An 18,969-nucleotide genomic window follows, 5' to 3' on the forward strand; every position below is an offset into this window, starting at 1 on the left:
ACCTCACCTGGTATGGAGGAGGTTGTAGGTTGGATCCCGACCCTGACGCCTGCTGTATATTTGGAGTTTTGTGTGTCTCTCTCTCTCTCATCATCACGGTGGCAAGATGTTAACTACTTTGCCTGGTTACGGAGGAGGTTGTAGGTTGGATCCCGACCCTGACGCCTGCTGTACATTTGTAGTTTTGTGTGTCTCTCTCTCCTTCTCTCATCATCATCACGGTGGCTAGGAGATGTTAACTACTTCGCCTGGTACGGAGGAGGTTGTATGTTGGATCCCGACCCTGACGCCTGCTGTATATTTGGAGTTTGCGTGTCTCTCTCTCTCATCATCATCATCACGGTGGCGAGATGTTAATTACCTCGCCTGGTACGGAGGAGGTTGTAGGTTGGATCCCGACCCTGACGCCTGCTGTATATTTGGAGTTTTGTGTGTCTCTCTCTCTCTCTCATCATCATCACGGTGGTGAGATGTTAATTACCTCGCCTGGTCCGGAGGAGGTTGTAGGTTGGATCCCGACCCTGACGCCTGCTGTATATTTGGAGTTTTGCGTGTCTCTCTTTCTCTCATCATCATCATCACGGTGGCTAGATGTTAACTACCTCACCTGGTACGGAGGAGGTTGTAGGTTGGATCCCGACCCTGATACCTGCTGTATATTTGGAGTTTGCGTGTCTCTCTCTCTTTCTCTCATCATCATCACGGTGGCGAGATGTTAACTACCTCGCCTGGTACGGAGGAGGTTGTAGGTTGGATCCCGACCCTGACGCTTGCTGTATATTTGGAGTTTGTGTGTCTCTCTCTCTCTCATCATCACGGTGGCAAGATGGTAACTACTTCGCCTGGTACGGAGGAGGTTGTAGGTTGTATCCCGACCCTGACGCCTGCTGCTGTATATTTGTAGTTTTGTGTGTCTCTCTCTCTCTCATCATCATAACGGTGGCTAGGAGATGTTAACTACTTCGCCTGGTACGGAGGAGGTTGTATGTTGGATCCCGACCCTGACGCCTGCTGTATATTTGGAGTTTTGTGTGTCTCTCTCTCTCTCATCATCATCACGGTGGCGAGATGTTAACTACCTCGCCTGGTATGGAGGAGGTTGTAGGTTGGATCCCGACCCTGACACCCGCTGTATATTTGGAGTTTTGTGTGTGTCTCTCTCTCTCATCATCATCACGGTGGTGAGATGTTAACTACCTCGCCTGGTATGGAGGAGGTTGTATGTTGGATCCCGACCCTGACGCCTGCTGTATATTTTGAGTTTTGTGTGTCTCTCTCTCTCATCATCATCACGGTGGCGAGATGTTAACTACCTCGCCTGGTACGGAGGAGGTTGTAGATTGGATCCCGACCCTGACGCCTGCTGCTTTATATTTGGAGTTTTGTGTGTCTCTCTCTCTCTCTCATCATCATCACTGTGGTGAGATGTTAACTACCTCGCCTGGTATGGAGGAGGTTGTAGGTTGGATCCTGACCCTGACGCCTGCTGTGTATTTGGAGTTTGCATGTCTCTCTCTCTCTCTCCGTTGATTTTTGTTTTCTCCGGGTCCTCCGTTTTTTTTCCCTCAACGTTGACAAACGTGCATTTAGAGTATTTTGGCTGTTATAAATTTCCACGCGATGATACGCCGCTTCGTTGAGCTCATCGTTGTGATAGCCCGGTCGCTTCTGAGAAAGAGCTGCATAGCTGACTTGGGGCCTTACACCTGGAGCAGAGCGGAGAGGTGCGACGCGTGGGAGGAGGGAAGAGAGAGACGACAAGGCACGGGGAATGAGAGGAAAGGGTGGGAAAGGGAACGGAGAAACGGGGGCACAGAGGTCAGGAGAAGGTGAGGATGGGGAGGAAGAGGCTTCATCAGGGCCTCGACGCTGCTGCTGCTGCTGCTGCACGGGGGAGGAGCGGCGTCTGTTTTCACAGTGGGCGGCGACAGGGAAAAGGGGGAGGGGTTCATAGTGGGGGTGGCCACATAGCAACCACGTGATTTATAGGAGGCTTGAGCTGAAATATACACAGAAATATGGTTTACAAACTTTCAATTAACGGTTTTCCGCCCCCCCCCCCCCCCCCCCCCCGCTATTCCTCTGCAACGGTCGTTTATCTTTTGTCGTTCTCGTCATTTTCGGATGTGATTAAGTTGAACACGGGGAGGCAACCGCAAGAGCTGGCGTGGTGCACGTTGCACTTGAGCAGAGCCATAGAGAGAGAGGGAGGGGCAGAGCCAATGGCTAGCAAAACCAAGATGTTCATCATAAAAATATCTAGGTCAGGAGGCAGCCGATATCCGACTAACTCAGGCGCAACAAATTTAATTGCCTCGAGGGGCAAAATGAAAAATATAACACGCCACGTGAACTGGAAGCAATTGATTCCTGCGCGCCTGATTCAATCCGTGCCGAATCGATTCCAATTGCCCGGCCCTTGCATCTCCTACTAAATGCCCCGGCGGGGGGCTTCCTCCTCCCTGCTGTGGTGTGGAGAGGTGTTGGGTGATGTGGTGTGGCGTGGAGTGGTGTGGAGTGGCATGCTGTGGCCTGGAGTGGCGTGGCGTGGTGTGGAGCGACGTTGGGTGGTGTGGTGTGGAGTGGTGTGGCTTGCTGTGGCGTGGAGCGGAGTTGTGTGGCAGTGGTGTGGAGCGACGTTGGGTGGTGTGGAGTGGTGTGGAGGGGTATGCTGTGGCGTGGAGCGGAGTTGTGTGCCGTGGTGTGGAGCGGACGTTGGGTGGTGTGGTGTGGAAGTGGTGTGGCTTGCTGTGGCGTGGAGCGGAGTTGCGTGGCGTTGAGTGGTTTGGTTGGCATGGGCCCTGGTAATAGGAAATTAAATATTGGTCGTCATCCCCCACCCTCCCTGTACAATTGATTCCCCTCTCCATAGCCAGCACTTGGAACCCTCCGGCCTTGCGGGCCTCAGCGCTGCAGTCGCACCGCCTGCGCACTCGATAGCCACGCTTGACGGTGCCGTTGCTACCCGGCAGGCAGTGAAGGGCAGTTGAGCAGAACCCGTGACCGCACCGTGCTCACCACCGTCGCAGACCCGCGCCGCTCGGCAGGGTGAAGCAAATATCCCCCACGTCTCGTGGGTGGGGTTGTGCGGGGGCTCATCCAGCAGTGTATTTTGACGCAGGGGATGTTTGCGCGCGCGACTCTGAGCCGCAAGACTCCGTCCCCTGGAACGTTCCCCCCGCCGCTCGGCGATTTTTCGAAGCGGCGGCTGCAGGAGGGGCCTCGCGCGCGAGCGCTGATTCCGCGCGGGTTTCAAGTTTCAAGTTTAATTTATTAGGTATAGCCCTGTGAGTCATTCGGCTCTTGAATCGGGTGCAACCGCAACAAACAAAAAAACAAAAACATGAACAATAAAACATCTTAAAGTGACTATGTGCAAACAGAAAATCCAAGAAAAGACAGCAAAATATTGCAGAAAAAGCACCGTACACCAACGCTGTGTGCAAAAATCCCAGTGGGATGCAAGTCAAACAACAACAATAACCACAAGACAACTTAGATTAAGGCCATCAGTTTAACTCCGTACTACAACAAACAAACATGGCCAAACAAAACAACTTTTCGAAAATCACCAAAATAAAGCCATAAAAGCAATGAGACAGTGATCATAGGAACTGTGGCCGAATTTTCACAATAAACGACGTGAATAACATGTACTACCAAACTCTGCAGCCTCGTCCCGTAACGCCTGACGGGCGAGGCAGGCGCTGGCTTGTGCGGACTGGCCCGGGCGCTGCCGATGAGCGTTTATGATTAAGCGGCGAAGCCGGCCGCTCGCGTCACGCACTCTCTCCCTTCGGGGAATATCCGTCGCGTCGGAATATCGATTGACTGACTGACCGTTTGATTTCTTGTTTTTTTCTCTTTCACACTTTCTCTCTCTCGCGCGTACTAGCGGGCAAGAGGAGTTTAGAATTTCCATATTTTTAATATGTTCCTTTGGGAGTCAGACTTCCCTACCCACCACCCCCACACGTCCACCCCCCTCCCCCCTCACCAACCGAGCTGTTCTGAGCGTCTAATCCGCCGCGAGCACGGCGGCTGATTGATACAGCGGCGCCATCGGTTCCCGTTATAAATCAGCGGCGCTCGTATTGGATGCGGGCGGGCGTGATTTAGTGGCGGGCGGCGGTGGCCCGTCTTGTCGCTCCCGCTCGTTGAGCTTTTTAAAAAAAATAATTTTGCCTTCGTTTGTGGCGGCGGCGGTGGAAGTTGGCTGTGGGTTTCGATGCGAACTAGCGGAATCCTGGGCCCCAGGCCCTCGCGGCCCGCATCCCCCCCGGCCGTGGTCGACGTCGGTTCGTGCTCGCGAACGAGGCCAGCTCCTTCCGGCTCTCGCCCGGTGGAACCGAATGGAACGACGAACGACGTGGGATCGGCGGTTGTTAACGGGCGCAGAATCGGAATCGGAATCTTTTATTGAGACCGCGGGAGGAGGAGGAGTAGGAAAATCCGACGAGCTCTTCTTCAACGGATGTTCCAGGGCGGGCGCGGTGGGGGGGTTGGGCAGGGGGGGGCGTTCAGCAAGTTGCAACGACGAACGGCGCGGCAACAAAAACAACGATAGGAAGGGCAAAGTAGGGAAGGAGGTAGGCGACTTACTAAAAATAAATAAATAGGAAATGTTGTGTTATATAAGTCCGATTTATGAAGCTTGGACAAGGCAGCAAAAACAACAAGACAGTCTCAGACCACACCAAGATAATGCCCCACACTAACAGCCCCCCAATAAAAATGGCACATTAACGTTGAACTATCGATACGCGTTTAATGGTCAGAGTCACAAATCACATTTGCAGATCTGGCCGGTATCCAGCACCGATCTTCTGCTTCACGATGTTTTTTTTTTCAGGAAGATTTGCGGGTTCGACTTACGTCGATCCGCACTTAGGGCAGGTCGCCAGTCGCCACGCCTGTGTCGTTACTTACTAACCTCAACAATGTTTTACTTTACCAGGTAAGGCCCCACTGAGCTATGCAGCTCTTTTTTCAGAAGCGACCTGGCTATCACAAATGACAGCTCACAGAAGTGGCTTTTCATCACGTGGAAAACGAATAGCAACCAAATACTCGAACCACGTGATTTTTTTTGCTAAATGTGGAGGCAAAAACCGAAGGACCCGGAGAAAAATACACGCGACCACGCAAACTCCAAATATACAGGCATCACGGTCGCGATAAAATCTACAACCTCCTGTATACCAAGCGAAGGAGTCAACATCCCAGGCGCTGGTTCTACGCGCAAACAGACGTACGGTACGGCGCCCGGTCGATTTACAGGCTTTACCCGATTAAACAATAAAAAAAAAATGTTGGCAAAATCTACCGCTGGATGAAGGCCTCGTCACACCGTTCCAGTCATTCCTGTGGGGGGGGGGGGGGGAGAGGAGGTGGAAGGGGTTGTTTGACCATACTTCACCACGCTGGACATTGCAGGTTGGTGAAGGGAGGTGGGATGGGGGAGTGGTTCGGACATCGGGAATTAGTACGAACTGAGGCATCGTTACGCCGGCGATAATCATAATCACGCCATTATCATTATCATCGTTGCCATCGTTGCCATCTCTGTTTCTTGCTGCTGCTGATGTTGTCCCGAATGAACGACCGCAGAACTGCATCGCCACCCACGAATCGAACGGCATCGACATCATCATCGCCCTCATCCTCAACGACATCAACCCCCTGGGGAAGCAGTGCATGGGGCTTGTGTTGGAGCTCAAGGTAAGCTGCCCCCCCCCCTTCCCCGCCCCCCCCCCCGGCTTCAGCTGTAACTTGCCTGTGGCCCGTGATTGATTGGCGCGTAACGTTCCAGCCGTTGCACGGTCGGGTGAATCCTCGCGATTCGGGAGCAATGCAGGGGCCGTGGTGTAATCAAATCTCGTCGCTTTTTCTCGACGGATTCTGCGGCGCGGCGGATCCGCGGAGTAACTGCGGCCGCCCCCCTGTACGCACGCCAGCCCGCCCGCGTGCGTGCGGTGCGTGCATGCAGTGCGTGCGGTGCGTGCATGCAGTGCGTGCGGTGCGTGCGGTGCGTGCATGCGGTGCCTAGCAGGGGAGTAACGGTAGCGGGTGAGCGCGCTGCACTACCGACCCCGGCGACCCCGCGGTTCGATTCCCGCTCGCGGCCAACATCGCCGAGGAAAATATGCACCGGTCCTTTGGGCCTCCCCCTAGGTCGACTCGGCCTTAAATGAATATGGGGGGGGGGAGACAAAGGCGGCCAGGCGTGGGGATTGCCGCACCACCGCCTCGTGCGCTTGCTCGTTGCTCTTGCCCCCGACGGTTTGTTTGTAGTATTTGTCTGCGATGATCAGCCACTACGTTGCGCCGTCATTTGTGATGGGCACGTCGCTTCTGAAAAATAAGCGAATGGTGCAGTGGGTAATTTTAGTTGTGTATGTATACATTTTTACGTGGAGGGGGGGGGGGGGGCGGTAAGTTTTCCTTTAAAAAATATGAGCAGAAGATCGGTGCTGGATACCAGCCACAGTTGCAAACGTGCTTTGTAACATTGAGCCTGACCCATGTGCCGATGGTACAATGTTAATGTGCCGTTGTATTGAGGGAGGGCCGCTGCGTGGCGTCATCTTGGTGTGGTCTGGGACTGTGTTTGCCTTGTCCCAAGCTTCATAAATCGAACTTATACAATGAATGAATCAATGGGTTTATTTGTTTATATTTAGTGACTTATATTCTTGGTTCTTTCGGTAAAGTCATGTAGAAGGGAAATAATAAAATAAAAAATATTACAATTTCAGATTTTCCTTCTACGTGACTTTACCGAAAGGACCAAGAAGATGAATCCCTGCAGTCACGAAAGCTTTAAATACAAATTTTAACTCCACGTTAGTTTATTAACGCACAAGTCGTAGCAGTGGTGATGGTGGTGGTGGTTAGTCGGGCGTTTCGCGATCAATATCATCCGTAACATAGGTAGTTTATTTCGATGTAAAGCTTTCGTGACTGCAGGGATTCATATTCTTGATTCTTTCGGTAAAGTCACATAGAATTTTTTTATTTTTTTATTTTATTATTTCCCTTCTTCTACGTGACTTTACCGAAAGAACCAAGAATATGAATCCCTGCAGTCACGAAAGCTTCAAATCAAAATTTAGTGACTTGTTTACCGTCCCTCTACCTTGTACTCGTGTTTTTTTGTTTGTTGATTTAACGTTCTGACCCCGTGCCCCCGAAACTGAACGTCCGTTGAGAAAGAAAACGAGCTTTAACAGCTCATCGGATCCCTCCAGTAATAAATCAATCTTCTGATTCTCAGGCTACGCAGGGCGGGGGGGGGTGGGCGGTGGGCGGGGGGGTAATCTTTGCTCTGCTCCGCCGCTCTCCGTCACAGAACAACGCCTCCAAGCTGCTGCTGGCGATCATGGAGAGCCGTCACGACAGCGAGAACGCCGAGAGAATCCTCTACAACATGCGTCCCAAGGAGCTGGTAACCGCGACCTCTGGCTCATTTTCCTCCCCAACGAGGCCACAGACATACAGAAAATCGTCCCCACCCCCACCTCCCCACACAGTACAGAGTTAGACCCATATGACTGTCATAAAAACCAAAATTCTTGTTGCATTGAAAAATGTTGACACTCCGACTGATGCTCCTGCTGTTGTGGAGTGACTCATGCAGCCAGCTATGGCTGCAGAGTTTGGTGGTACATGTTGTTTTCGTCGTTTGTTGTGAAAATTCGGTCACAGTTCCTATTTTGGTGATTTTCTAAAAGTGTTTCGGTTTGGCCATGTTTGTTTGTTGTAGTACGGAGTTAGACTCATGACCTTAATCTAAGTTGTCTTGTGGTTGTTGTTGTTGTTTGACTTGCATCCCACTGGGATTTTTGTACACAGCGTTGGTGTACGGTGTTTTTTCTGCAATATTTTTCCGTCTTTTCTTGGATTTTCTGTTTGCACTTAGTCACATATTCACTTTAAGATGTTTTTGTTCATGTTTTTGTTTGTTACGGTTGCACCCGATTCAAGAGCCGAATGGCTCACAGGGCTACACCTAATACATGAACTTGAACTTGATTAAAAAAAAAGCAAATCGGACTGAGGACGGCTGCTTGTGTTGTGGCCGAAACGTCGTGAGAATTATTTTATTATGTTTTAATTTTATTATTTTATTATTTTCCTTCTACGTGACTTTACCGAAAGAACCAAGAAGATGAATCCCTGCAGTCACGAAAGCTTTAAATCGAAAAATATGCTATACGTCATGTCAGATAAACTAAAATAGTTAAAATAAATACGTTTTTAGTTTGTATTTTACCAGGTAAGGCATCACTGAGCTAGACAGCTCTATGCTCTTTATACAGAAGCTTCCCGGCTATCACAAATGATCGCTCAACACGGAGTGGCTTGTCATCAGCGTGTTGCAAATTTATGGCAGTTGCCAAATACTCCAAACGCGTGGTGTTGAGTTTAAATTGAGAGGGACACAGGAGGACCTGGAGAAAAATCCACGACGCGTCCACGGAGACAGAAAGAGACGGTCGGAATCAAACACCACAACCTCCTGTATACCAGGCGAGGTAGTTAACATCTGCTAGCCACCGTGATGATGATGAGAGAAAAAGACACCGCAAACTCCGAATATACAGCAGGCGTCAGGGTCGGGATCGAACCCACAACCTCCTGTATACCAGGCGAGGTAGTTAACATCTCCTAGCCACCGTGATGATGATGATGAGAGAGAAAGACACGCAAACTCCAAATATACAGCAGCAGGCGTCAGGGTCGGGATCAAACACCACAACCTCCTGTATACCAGGCGAGGTAGTTAACATCTGCTAGCCACCGAGATGATGATGAGAGAGAGAAAGACACCGCAAACTCCAAATATACAGCAGCAGGCATCAGGGTCGGGATCAAACACCACAACCTCCTGTATACCAGTCGAGGTAGTTAACATCTGCTAGCCACCGTGATGATGATGAGAGAGAGAAAGACACCGTAAACTCCACATATACAGCAGGTATCAGGGTCGGGATCAAACACCACAACATCCTGTATACCAGGCGAGGTAGTTAACATCTGCTAGCCACCGTGATGATGATGATGAGAGAGAGAGACACGCAAACTCCAAATATACAGCAGCAGGCGTCAGGGTCGGGATCAATCACCACAACCTCCTGTATACCAGGCGAGGTAGTTAACATCTGCTAGCCACCGTGATGATGATGAGAGAGAAAGACACCGCAAACTCCACATATACAGCAGGCGTCAGGGTCGGGATCAATTACCACAACCTCCTGTACACCAGGCGAGGTAGTTAACATCTGCTAGCTACCGTGGTGATGATGATGAGAGAGAGAAAGACACCGCAAACTCCACATATACAGCAGGCGTCAGGGTCGGGATCAAACACCACAACCTCCTGTATACCAGGCGAGGTAGTTAACATCTCCTAGCCACAGTGGCACCCACCTTCCAGATGATCCCAAACAATAGGTGGAGCGGACGTTTCCGACCTCACGCTAAAGTTATCCCAACGTTGCACGTCCGCTGGGTGTTTCTCTCCACGTGAAATATGAATGCTCTTAGTTCTTTCGGTAAAGTCACGTAGGTAAAAAAAATAATTAAAATTAATAAAAATAAAACAATAAAATCACGACGTTTCGGAGGCAACACAAGTCTCCGTCATCAGGTGGGACCGTCACAACCAGATTTGCTGCATCAAGTGAGGGAGGGATTCAAGATGCAAGCTCTTAAGTACCAGTTAAGGGGGGAGGGGAGGGGGGGAGGGGCTTATCAGAATGTGGTAGCCAATGAATGGAACGTATCGGAAGGGGGGGGCGGGGCTAAAAGAGGGACGGGGTACTCGTGGTCAAGGACGTGTTTGTGCGCAAGTCACTGATTCACTTCGGCCCCACGTCCTGCCGGGAGTGGACAATGTTAGCGGCATTGAGTCTGCGCAAGCGAACGCTCCGGACCGGGTTTCGACACTCTGGGTCTCGTCAGCAGAGGCAGGCTCGCTTGATTCTTTGGTGACAACTTGCCAGACGTTATTGTCTCGAAGCTGTGCGTCCTAGTTCGACACAACATTAAAAACTACATCACTCAAAGATGATCATTGAGGGTCGTTGTGAAACAAAATATAAAACGTTGCCTTGGTTTTAATCCAAAAGTATGACATCGCAGGGAACGATGTCAGCTCGTATGAGACCATGCACGTGGCTTTCCTGCCCATGTCATCGGTTGATGTCACCTTTGTTCAGGTGAAGAAGTGGCATTTCATACAGTAATTTTGCTGTGACCGTTCCACCTGAAGACGGAAGCTTGTGTTGCCTCCGAAACGTCGTGATTTAATTTATTTATTTTCTTTTTTACCTACGTGACTTTACCGAAAAAACCAAAGAGTATGGACCCTTGCAGTCACGAAAACTTCAAATCTAGAAGTGTTAAGTTACAACGCAACGGACGTGACCACAAAAATGTCAATGAAAGATTTGAAAATTTATGGAAAGCGTTTCGTCCGAAATTTCATCCCAAACGCGGATGGACAGTAGCCGGTCTCCTACGATCGCGAACATTTGAGATCGTTTCGTATCGCGGACAACGATACCGCCGTGGCGACCCTATAGGAATCTCAGAATTAGTTCTGCAGTATCTCCTTCTTACGGGACATTCTCTGGCACCGGGTGATGCGCTGCTCGGTGAGATTAACGAATGGATTCTTCATCCCGTGACGCGACGCCAATATCCCAATCTGGATAAAACTGACAAAAATAGATTACGTAAAATAATCGATTTATTTATTGGCATTTGCACCACGTTTCGTAGGTCTCAGACGGCCGGATCACAGAGCACAAGCACATCCACATGCGAAATGTTTAGTCACCGGATCTTTAAGCTCGTTTTGTTGGTGCGGTGTGCTTTGTTCACAGAATCCAAATAAATGGGAGGTTTTTTTAATTATTAAATCCTTTATATTAAGTTCACTTGCTTGCTTGCTTGCGCGCTTACGACCGTGCAAATTTTTCGGTCGTTTATTATTTAAATCCTTTATATTAAGTTTGCTTGCTTGCTTGCGCGCTTACGACCGTGCAAAATTTTCGGTCGTTTTTTAACCCACTTCCCGTGATCCAATCGAGCTGAAATTTTCCACACAGACTCGTTGTGCGTGACAATACATTTTCGTGAAAATTTTTTTCCAAAATGTTACACTTTTTAGGATTTTTTTTATATTTAATTACCAATTGCTTAATGGTGCCAGGCAATCATCTGACCCATAGGTGGCAGCCATCTCAAGCCAGAGGACTCTAGCCGCCACGCATATAAAGGATTTACAGTGAAAAACTTTGTTTTTACGGGTTAATTTTTATCAGTGGAACTGGTGCACAGGTTACACCACCGGGGGAGACACTGCTGGGGATAAATCCAAACATGAATATTTCATCCGATCTGTGAACTGGGCGCATTGTTTACACCACCGCAGTGGGGAGGCAATTCTGGGTGAGAAATCCCAACATGAATAGAAATCTTTTTTATCTTGTCGGTGAACTGGTGCATCGGTCACACCGCTGGTGGGAGACACCGCTGGGGAGCCATCCTGTGTTAAATCGCGTCGGCTCCGCGCGTGGCCACAGGTGGACGTGATTAAGAGGGCCTACCAGCAGGGCGAGGAGAGCGGCGGTGGCGCCAGCGACGGCGACAGCGGCGTTGGCGCTGAGGATGCCGACGACGGCTCTGACCACATGGGGGCCTCGCCGCGTGACGTGGGACACAACATCTACATCCTGGCGCATCAGGTGGCGCGCAAAGACAAAGATTCACTCCCCCACCCACCACCACCACCGCGTATAGCCTTGACAGGTTAAATTTTGATTTGAAGCTTTCGTGACTGCAGGGATTCATCTTCTTGGTTCTTTCGGTAAAGTCATCGTGTAGAAGGGAAATAATAAAATAATAAAAATAAAACAATAAAATAATATAATAGAAGGGAAATAATAAAATAATAAATATAAAACATATAAAATAATATAATATTATTTTATTATGTTTCATTTTTCTTATAATAAAAATAAAACATAATAAAATAATAATAAAATAGCAAAACTAAAACATAATAAAATTATATAATATGATATTATTTTATTATGTTTTATTTTTATTATATTATAATAAAAATAAAACATAATAAAATAATATAATATTATAATATATAAATATTTTATTATGTTTTATTATTATATTATTTCCCTTCTACTTGACTTTACCGAAAGAACCAAGAAGACCTTGACAGGTTGTCGGGGCAAGTGCGGCTAGCGAGTAGCAGAACCTGGGAAGGGGCGGCACTGTGACACACGAGGGGGTGGGTGGCCAGCGCCCACGGCCGGCCGCCTTTGTCTCCCCGCCGGCGACGTTTGCACACACACCGCGTTTGAGGCACACACACACACGCCCGCTCGCACAAAGACAAAGGTCCCCTTTATAGCCTACACAGGCTGCTGGGGAAAGTGCTGATGAGCGGTATGCAGGTATGCACGGTGCACAGAGGGGTGTTGTGGCCGGAAAACAAAACGTGCCTTGCCGCCTTTGTCTCCCCATTGTTGATGTTTAAACATTGTGCCAAGTAGACCTACGGGAGGCTTAGGACCGGTTTCAGATATACGTCACTGATGGCGGCCGTCAAACGGGAAATGAAACTTGGGTCGCCGGGTTCGTCGCTGTGCGTGGCTGCACTGTTCACTGTGACACCTGCTGTGACAAAAGACAAAGATCCCCCATATAGCCTTAGCAGACTGTAGGGGCAAGTGCTGTTAGCGAGCACCTATAAAGGCCGGCACGGCACACGAGGGGGTGGGTGGCCAGCACCACGCCCGGCCGCCTTTGTCTCCCTAGTGGCAATGTTTACGCATTGCACCAGGTACTCATTTGAGGCTGAGTCGACCTAGGGGAGGCCCAGGACCGGTTCAGATAACCGTCACTGGGTGTTGGCCGTGAGCGGGAATCAAACCCTGATCGCCAGGTTCGTAGCGCTCACCGCTACGCTACCACCCGCTGTGGCACCCGTTATGACACCTGCTGCGCCACTGGTTGTGTCACCCGCTGTGACACCAGCCGTGCCACCCACTACGCCACCTCCCACGACACTCGCTGCGACACCCGCCGTGACGGCGACGACACCCGCGCTCCGCTGTGCCACATCACGCTGCGTCGTCTCTCATCGCGCCGTGCCTGGGTGTTCTCCCCCCCCCGCACCGCCCCTCCCGCACCGCCCCAGCTCGCCCGGCACAACAAGGAGCTGCACCAGATGCTGAAGCCCGGCGTAGGAGGCCCCGCGGACGATGGGGACGAGGCCTTGGAGTATTACGCACGGCACACGGCGCAGATCGAGGTACGGCCCCCACCCCCATCCACCCTCCCCTGGACCCCACCCCCTCACCCCCCCCCCCCCCAGCAGCCGCCCCATCGATCTCTCTAAATCAGCTCGAGCCTCCTGTAAGGCACGTGACCTCTGTGTGGCCACCCCCACGCTGAACCCCTCTCATCTATACATCTCTATCTCTGTATATAAATCAGCTCGAGCCTCCCGTAAGTCACGTGACCTCTGTGTGGCCACCCCCACGCTGAACCCCTCTCATCTATACATCTCTATCTCTGTATATAGATCAGCTTGAGCCTCCCATAAGTCACGTGACCTCTGTGTGGCCACCCCCACTCTGAACCCCTCTCATCTATACATCTCTATCTCTGTATATAGATCAGCTTGAGCCTCCCATAAGTCACGTGACCTCTGTGTGGCCACCCCCACGCTGAACCCCTCTCATCTATACATCTCTATCTCTGTATATAGATCAGCTTAAGCCTCCCATAAGTCACGTGACCTCTGTGTGGCCACCCCCACTCTGAACCCCTCTCATCTATACATCTCTATCTCTGTATATAGATCAGCTTGAGCCTCCCAGAAGTCACGTGACCTCTGTGTGGCCACCCCCACTCTGAACCCCTCTCATCTATACATCTCTATCTCTGTATATAGATCAGCTTGAGCCTCCCAGAAGTCACGTGACCTCTGTGTGGCCACCCCCACTCTGAACCCCTCTCATCTATACATCTCTATCTCTGTATATAGATCAGCTTGAGCCTCCCAGAAGTCACGTGACCTCTGTGTGGCCACCCCCACGCTGAACCCCTCTCATCTATACATCTCTATCTCTGTATATAGATCAGCTTGAGCCTCCCGTAAGTCACGTGACCTCTGTGTGGCCACCCCCACTCTGAACCCCTCCCCTTCTCCCAGTCGCCGCCCACTTTGAAAACAGACGCCGCTCCTCCTCCGTGCAGCAGCAGCAGCAGCAGCGTCGAGGCCCTGATGCAGCCTCTTCCTCCCCATCCTCACCTCTCCTGCCCCCTGTGTGCCCCCATTTCGCCATTCCCTTTCCCATTCCTTTTCTTCTTCTCTCTCTTCCCGTCGCCCGTTCCTTTCTTTTTCCCCCCACGCATGGCATCCGAGACTCTACGCCCCTTTCCCGTGGCCGCGCACCATAGGAACGTCACCGATTCGGCGTGATGATACGTGAGCACAATGTAGCAGTACCTGATGGTCGATAAACTAAACAAATCTTTTTTATTTTATTTTACCAGGTAAGGCCCCACTGAGCTGTACGGTTCTATTTCAGAACCGACCTGGCCACAAATGACAGCCCAATGAAGTGGCTCATCGGTGTGGAAATGTATAGCAGCCAAATACTCTGAATGCCATGATGTTGTTTTAAATGCGGAGGGAAAAACCAGAGGACCCAGAGAAAAATCCACGTGACCAAGGGGAGAACGTGCAAACTCCAAAATACACAGGCATTATCAGGGTCGGGATCGAACCCACAACCTCCTGCTGTATATTTGGAGTTTGCGTGTCTCTCTCTTTCTCTCACCGTGGTCACGTAGATTTTTCATCCGGGCCCTTCACCTTTCCCCCCCCTCCACATTTAGAATCACATCACGCCTTTTAGAGTATTTGGCTGCTGCCACGCAACGATGATGATGATGATACTCCACTTGGGTGCGGAGCGGTGGCACGATTGGTTAGCAACACTGCGAGCTTGCGCGTGTGTGCTTGTGCGTGCGCAGGTGGTGCGCCAGGACCGCACGATGGAGCAGATCGTGTTTCCCGTGCCCAGCGTGTGCGAGTACCTGACGTGCGAGTCGCAGCTGCGCGTCTACTACACGGCCGAGCGCGACGACCAGGGCAGCAAGATCAACGACTTCTTCCTGCGCTCCGAGGACCTCTTCCGCGAGATGAACTGGCAGAAGAAGCTCCGTGGTGGGTGAGGCGGTGGTGGTGGCGGTGGTGGCGGTAGTGGAGGTGGTGGTGGAGGTGGTGGAGGTGGTGGAGGTGGTGGCGGTAGAGGTGGCGGTAGAGGTGGCGGTGGTGGCGGTAGAGGTGGCGGTGGTGGCGGTGGCGGTGGTGGCGGTGGGGGTGGTGGAGGTGGTGGCGGTAGTGGTGGCGGTAGAGGTGGGGGTGGTGGGAGAGGCGGTAGTGGTGGAGGAGGTGGTAGTGGGGGTGGTGGGAAAGGCGGTGGTGGTGGCGGTGGTTGTGGTGGTGGAGGTGGTGGCGGTGGAGGTGGTGGCGGTAGAGGTGGTGGTGGAGGCGGTGGTGGTGGGGGTGGTAGGAGAGGCGGTGGTGGTGGTGGCGACGGTGGCAGTGGCGGCAGGGATGGTGGTGGTGCGAGCGGTGGGTAATGATAGTGGTGATGTAGGTGGTGATGATGGTGTGGTTTCTGTGGTGGTGGCGGTGGTGGTGGTGGCGGTGGTAGTGGCGGTGGTGGTGGCAGAAGTGGTGGCGGTGGTGGCAGGGATGGTAGTGGTGTGAGTGGTGGGTGATGATGGTGCTGATGAATGTGGTGATAATGGTTGGTGGTCGTGGGTTGCCGAGGAGATGGAGTCTGCCTCAATGGCCCGCGATCACAAATCGCTCTTGAATTCCATCAAAAAAGTAACCTGCAGCGCCACACCTATTACCATCATTAGGGGAAAGAATGGTGATCCAATCTCCGACCCCCATGAATAGGTTTGCAGATGTGCTGAGCATTTCTGTGAGGTCCTGGGGGAGGGGAAATCCCTCAGCCTGGAAAACATCATGGGGCAAAGTGTGGATGACCCTGCTGAGGCTGCGGTGCCTCAAATATTGGAAGAAGTCACCCCCTGTGAGTGGCTGGCTGAGGTGCCATCTGTTTAGGAAGTTCTGAAGGCGATCCAGAGCCTGAGACCAGGAAAAAAGACATTGTGTGTCTCTGTGTTGTCTCTCTCTGCTTGTGTCTCTGTCTGTGTGTCTATGTTGTGTGTCTCTCTCTGTGTGTCTCTGTGTGTGTCTCTCTCTGCTTGTGTGTCTGTCTGTGTGTCTATGTTGTGTGTCTCTCTCTCTGTGTGTCTATGTTGTGTGTCTCTCTGATTGTGTGTCTGTCTGTGTCTATATTGTGTGTCTCTCTCTGTGTGTCTGTGTGTTGTCTCTCTCTGCTTGTGTGTCTGTCTGTGTGTCTCCGTGTCTGTGTTTTGTCTCTCAAATTTAGTTCGACCTGATGACGGTTGCTTGTGTTGCAATCGAAACGTCGCACTCTATTATTGAATTTATTTTCTTCCTGCAGTCACGAAAGCTTCAAATCAAATTTTGAGGGTGTCCATTGCTATCCAGTCGGTGTTATTGTGACTGTAACTTAGTCTTTGAGTGACCAGATTTTTATAAATTTACTGTTATATACTTCACTGTATAACTTTACTGTTATATACTTTACTGTATAACTTTACTGACTCCGGGCAAAAAGTGTCCTCTATTCCAGAGAATTCGAAAAACAATCGTACGATGATGTATTATTATTGTTATTATCATTACATTTGTTCACCTCGGAAACTGCACGCTAATGTGTCATGTTACGCTGATTAAAACGAGAGGAAACCGCGTGGGCGAAGAAGCGAGCTCGGAGCGGTTACATGCCTCCTAAACGTGACGGATTAACATTTTGATCACGGAAACAAAAAAACGCGAACGCACAATTGTGGAGTGACGCCCGGACCCATTCATCGGCCACAAACGGTGTTAGCGAGCGCCTATTAAGGCCTCCACCCCTCCACGCGTCCTGCACCTGGGTCCGGGTCGACGATGGCCAGGCAGGCGTGCGCTATCGCCTCGAGCGCACCGTGTGAAACCATCAGAATCAGAACATTTACTTACACTGGCGCCACGTGAACGCACTCCAATCGCCCAAGATGGAGTGCGTTCACGTGGCGCTTCGAGTCAGCCTTTCGGTCAGAACGAGAACGAACAGAGGAAGGGGGACCACGCGGGAGCGGGGCTCCGGGTTGCCACGTGGCAGTGCGTCTCTCTCTCGCTATCTGTCCCTCTCACGCTGCCTGTCAGCAGCGCGAAGGAAAAGCTGTTGAATAAAAGACGGATTCCAGAAGTCGTCTCAACGAGCTTTATTACAAAAGGCTAAAAAGGTTTGCGTATTAATACCTTGAATTTTTGTTTACACACCGGGGTGGGGGGGGGGTGACCTTTCTTTGCGTGCGTGGGTGCAGGTCAGCGCGTGCTCTTCTGGTGCTCGCGCAACATCACGCTGTGGAGCAGCATCTCCTTCAACCTCGCCGTGCTCATCAACCTGCTCGTCGCATTCTTCTACCCCTTCGAGAGCAGCTGCGGCGGTGAGCGCCGGTCTCTCCTCCCGGTTGTTCCCGCCCCCCGCCCGCCTGCCCCCCCCCCTATCCCTCGCCCCCCCCCCCTCTCCCTCGCCCCCCTTTCTCCCTCGCCCCCCACCTCTCCCTCCCCCTCCCTCTCCCCCCCCCCTCTCCCTCGCCCCCCCCCTCTCCCTGTCCCTCGCCCCCCCCCCCTCTCCCTCGCCCCCCCCTCCCTCCCTCGCCCCCCCCCCTCCCTCTCCCTCCCCCTCGCCCCCCCCTCTCCCTCGCCCCCCCCCTCTCCCTCGCCCCCCCCCCTCTTCTCCTCGCCCCCCCCTCTCCCTCGCCCCCCTCTCCCTCGCCCCCCCCTCTCCCCCCCCCTCTCCCTCGCCCCCCCCCTCTCCCTCGCCCCCCCCTCTCCCTCGCCCCCTCTCCCTCGCCCCCCCCCCTCTCCCTCGCCCCCCCTCTCCCTCGCCCCCCCTCTCCCTCGCCCCCCCCTCTCCCTCGCCCCTCCCTCTCCCTCGCACCCCCCCCCCCTCCCTCTCCCTCGCCCCCCCCCCTCTCCCTCGCCCCCCCCTCTCCCTCGCCCCTCCCTCTCCCTCGCCCCCCCCCCTCCTCCCTCGCCCCCCCCTCTCCCTCGCCCCCCCCTCTCGCTCGCTCCCTTTCCCCCCAACTCTGATGCTGACGCTGTTTTTTCTGCAATATTTTGCTGTCTTTTCTTGGATTTTCTGTTTGCACTTAGTCACATAGTCACTTTAAGATGTTTTCTTGTTCATGTTCTTAGCTCTTTCGGTAAAGTCACTTTACCGAAAGAACCAAGATTATGAATCCTTGCAGTCACGAAAGCTTCAAATCTAGAATTTCTTGGTCATGTTTTTGTTTTTTGTTTGTTGCGGTTGCACCCAATTCAAGAACCGAATGGCTCACAGAGCTTTATACCTAATCAATGAACTTGAACTTGAAATGATAGCTGAGCGAGGTGGCTTATCCACACGTGGAATTCAACGGTAGCGCAAATCGTATAGACGCGCGACGTTGATTCCAAACGCGCAGAGGGAAAGAACAGAGGACCCCCCCCCCACCCTGCCCGCGTCGACAGGGAGAGAGACACGGAAACTGTATACCAGGCGTGGCAGTTAACATCTACTAGCTACTGAGTAGCACCCCCCCGTGAGACGTGGTGGTGCTTTCCTGCAAGGCGTCTTGGGTAAGCGTCCTGAGAAACCTGGCTTGACCCCCCCCCCCCCGCCACCGATCAAGCAGCAGCAGCTGCAGCCGTAGCCTCCGGTCCTCGGGCACCATGCGAGACGCGAGGATGAAAGTGTGGCCTTTCGATTTTTTTTCGTCTTCTTC

At 51.9% G+C, this 18,969-nt stretch overlaps 1 protein-coding gene across 4 annotated transcripts in view; it reads left to right on the top strand.

Annotated features, from left to right (window-relative positions):
* The window catches only part of LOC133356815 (inositol 1,4,5-trisphosphate receptor type 1-like), a 434,548-nt gene that overhangs the window by 159,981 nt on the left and 255,598 nt on the right, over positions 1–18,969 (top strand). For all 4 annotated transcript variants that reach the window (XM_061574522.1, XM_061574523.1, XM_061574519.1 and 1 more), the window contains 6 exons: positions 5,611–5,721; positions 7,352–7,447; positions 11,595–11,756; positions 13,232–13,345; positions 15,079–15,271; positions 17,524–17,646. In XM_061574522.1, the coding sequence (XP_061430506.1) occupies positions 5,611–5,721; positions 7,352–7,447; positions 11,595–11,756; positions 13,232–13,345; positions 15,079–15,271; positions 17,524–17,646 (799 nt within the window). The remainder of the gene's footprint in view (positions 1–5,610; positions 5,722–7,351; positions 7,448–11,594; positions 11,757–13,231; positions 13,346–15,078; positions 15,272–17,523; positions 17,647–18,969) is intronic.

The sequence above is a fragment of the Lethenteron reissneri genome, chromosome 55 (assembly GCF_015708825.2).
Source record: "Lethenteron reissneri isolate LAM-NWPU_2019-01 chromosome 55, ASM1570882v1, whole genome shotgun sequence".
Lineage (NCBI taxonomy): Eukaryota > Metazoa > Chordata > Hyperoartia > Petromyzontiformes > Petromyzontidae > Lethenteron > Lethenteron reissneri.